This window comes from Branchiostoma floridae, chromosome 11, assembly GCF_000003815.2.
Source record: "Branchiostoma floridae strain S238N-H82 chromosome 11, Bfl_VNyyK, whole genome shotgun sequence".
Lineage (NCBI taxonomy): Eukaryota > Metazoa > Chordata > Leptocardii > Amphioxiformes > Branchiostomatidae > Branchiostoma > Branchiostoma floridae.
In genome coordinates this window covers 9,802,012-9,803,640 of record NC_049989.1, presented here as the reverse complement: position 1 = coordinate 9,803,640, position 1,629 = coordinate 9,802,012, and the positions used below count along the sequence as shown (strand labels likewise).

Sequence of the window (1,629 nt, the reverse complement as noted above, 5' to 3'; positions counted from 1 at the left end):
AAATAGTTTTTACTTTGCTATTACTTGGTATCTTTACCATATTTCTACTATACAATGTCTTAAAACATCAAGACACATTTTGTACTAAAAATTTAGGGTCATGATTAAAATCAGACAAAGTTTCAAACATTACATTTACAGTCTTGGTGACAAAGCAGAAGTTTTTTAAGGTCATAAGACAAATGGCCAATACTGATTCTTTTAAAAATAACAAGTTTTTCAATTAATAACAGGGGTTGGAGGAAACTGATGGACTTAGACTTAAAAGTGTAAGTAGACAACAAGAACACGAATCAACTAAAACTAGCAATAAAACTACTTAGTATAATATACATGTGTTTTGTAACTGTCTCTATAGGATAAGGAATCAATGCTTTCGTGTAGGACTGTGGAATGGGGACCATACTAATACATCAATTTGTAACTTGCCACAGTTAATACCTAGAATTGGTCTTCACTGACTAAGCACAGCCATAAAGTCTGCCATAGAAGTTTGAAAATGCACTAACACTAGGAAATTCTATTGCAAAGAGAAGAAATGCATGTCCTGTTACGTTTCCAAACTTCATTAAACATCACAATTGTTTTGTGCACAAATTCCTAAAATACAAACGTTGAATGTTACTTTTGCACATCTCTTCAACAGAAGTTACATTGTACTTCAATACCAAGCAAATTGTAAATTACATTACTCCATCAAGGTAAGCAGTGAAACTCATGGGTTTTCCTAAACAGAGGCACATTGTTAGCTGATAGCTGTTGAGTGACCAGACCCCCAATCTGCCCCCAATATAGTAAGAATCTAAGGATGGGTTAGTGATATATATGCACAGCCCCCTCCGACAAGTCTCTCTTTCGTCAAAAAGTGTGATTCACTTCATGGGCTGTGTTAACAACATACATACATGACATACGAATGCACAGTAAACATTGGTTCTATCTACGAGGTTAGTAAAAATAAAAGCTACACAGATGTAGACATGTAAGAAACTCATGAACTTATTCTACATTGCAAGTATATAAGCCCACAACCCCCACCCACAAGTCAACCCCCACCCCAATATACTGTACACCTTACAAGCTAGCAAAACCCTTCTCTGGCCCCCGAATCCTCCTGGCCAGCTGGACGTCCCTGGGCATGAGGGTGACCCTCTTGGCGTGGAGGGCAACAAGGTTAGCATCCTCCATCAATCCAACCAGGAATGATTCAGCTGCCTGAAATAGAGGAAAATTACAGGAGTCTGGCTAATTGGTCATTTTCTTCAGGCCATTGTCAAGTTAGTCTCTACCAGACTCCGGATCGCTGGAAAATCGTAGAAATGGAACAAATAGAGGCCGGTAAGCCGGCCAGAGGAATATAACCAGCCAGGGAACAGCACGCGATCCTAGGAGTGTCAAGTAGTGACTGCTGTAGACTGTCTCACTTAACATGTATGAAGACTATGAGTATTACATGTCTTTCAATGCTAATCCTATTTCTGTCCAGGCCCATGATCTACTAGACTACAAGCAGATGTTGGTATAGAACATTGGAACGTTTTCTAATCGACTTATATACATGTTAGGCCACACCAATTTACTTTCTTTGTTCACGGGATTCGCTCCCCTCCTATTTTTTGGAGAAAAAAA

The 1,629-nt window shown here is 38.9% G+C and overlaps 1 protein-coding gene across 2 annotated transcripts in view; it reads right to left on the bottom strand.

Moving 5' to 3' along the window:
* Positions 1–168: 168 nt before the first annotated feature.
* LOC118426020 (histone H3-like centromeric protein cnp1) overlaps positions 169–1,629 on the bottom strand; it is a 3,847-nt gene continuing 2,386 nt past the window's right edge. The window contains exons 4-5 of one of the 2 annotated variants that reach the window (XR_004832349.1): positions 944–1,215; positions 169–681 (exon numbers count right to left, since the gene is read on the bottom strand). Coding sequence is in view for 1 of the 2 variants with exons in the window: in XM_035835235.1 (XP_035691128.1) it covers positions 1,075–1,215 (141 nt within the window). In the remaining variant the exon portion in view is untranslated. Of the gene's footprint in view, positions 1,216–1,629 lie in introns of both variants that reach the window. The other variant, XM_035835235.1, reaches the window with a different exon arrangement.